The 394-nt window shown below is 66.0% G+C and overlaps 1 protein-coding gene across 1 annotated transcript in view; it reads left to right on the top strand.

The window, feature by feature from the left end:
• The window catches only part of N4BP3 (NEDD4 binding protein 3), a gene marked incomplete at its 5' end in the record, with an annotated part of 1,581 nt that overhangs the window by 315 nt on the left and 872 nt on the right, over positions 1-394 (top strand). Inside the window, 2 exon segments of the mRNA XM_010084345.1 lie at positions 191-390; positions 393-394. The exon segment at positions 393-394 is cut by the window's right edge and continues 69 nt beyond it. Of these exon segments, the coding sequence (XP_010082647.1) occupies positions 191-390; positions 393-394 (202 nt within the window).

The raw sequence follows: 394 nt of genomic DNA on the forward strand, positions 1-394 counted from the left end.
GCTGGGGCTGTGCTGGGTGCCTGGGCAGGGGTGGGGGGCAGCAGTGCCCAGCTGGAGGGAGCTGTGAAGGAGCTGATGTCCTACTGTGGCAGGCGGTGGGCTGGGAATGTCCAAACCGGGGAGGACCCAACATCATGGGACCTTCTGGGATCCGTCCCTGGGGCTTGCCCCACGGGGGCAGGAACCGTAGCAGCCCCAGCAGTGTCCACCTTTGCTGGCAGGTGTTTGAGGACAAGCAGCGGCTGTGGCTGGACGAGCTGGAGGATCTGAAGCAGATGTATGTGGCCAGGCTGCAGCAGGTGACGCAGCAAGCGCAGCGCGGGCAGCGGGCGCTGCAGCTGCAGCTCTACAAGGCGCAGCAGGAGAAGAAGCGGCTGCAGGGGGGGGTGAGCAA

The sequence above is a fragment of the Pterocles gutturalis genome, unplaced genomic scaffold (genome assembly GCF_000699245.1).
Source record: "Pterocles gutturalis isolate BGI_N339 unplaced genomic scaffold, ASM69924v1 scaffold44170, whole genome shotgun sequence".
NCBI classification, from domain to species: Eukaryota; Metazoa; Chordata; class Aves; order Pterocliformes; family Pteroclidae; genus Pterocles; species Pterocles gutturalis.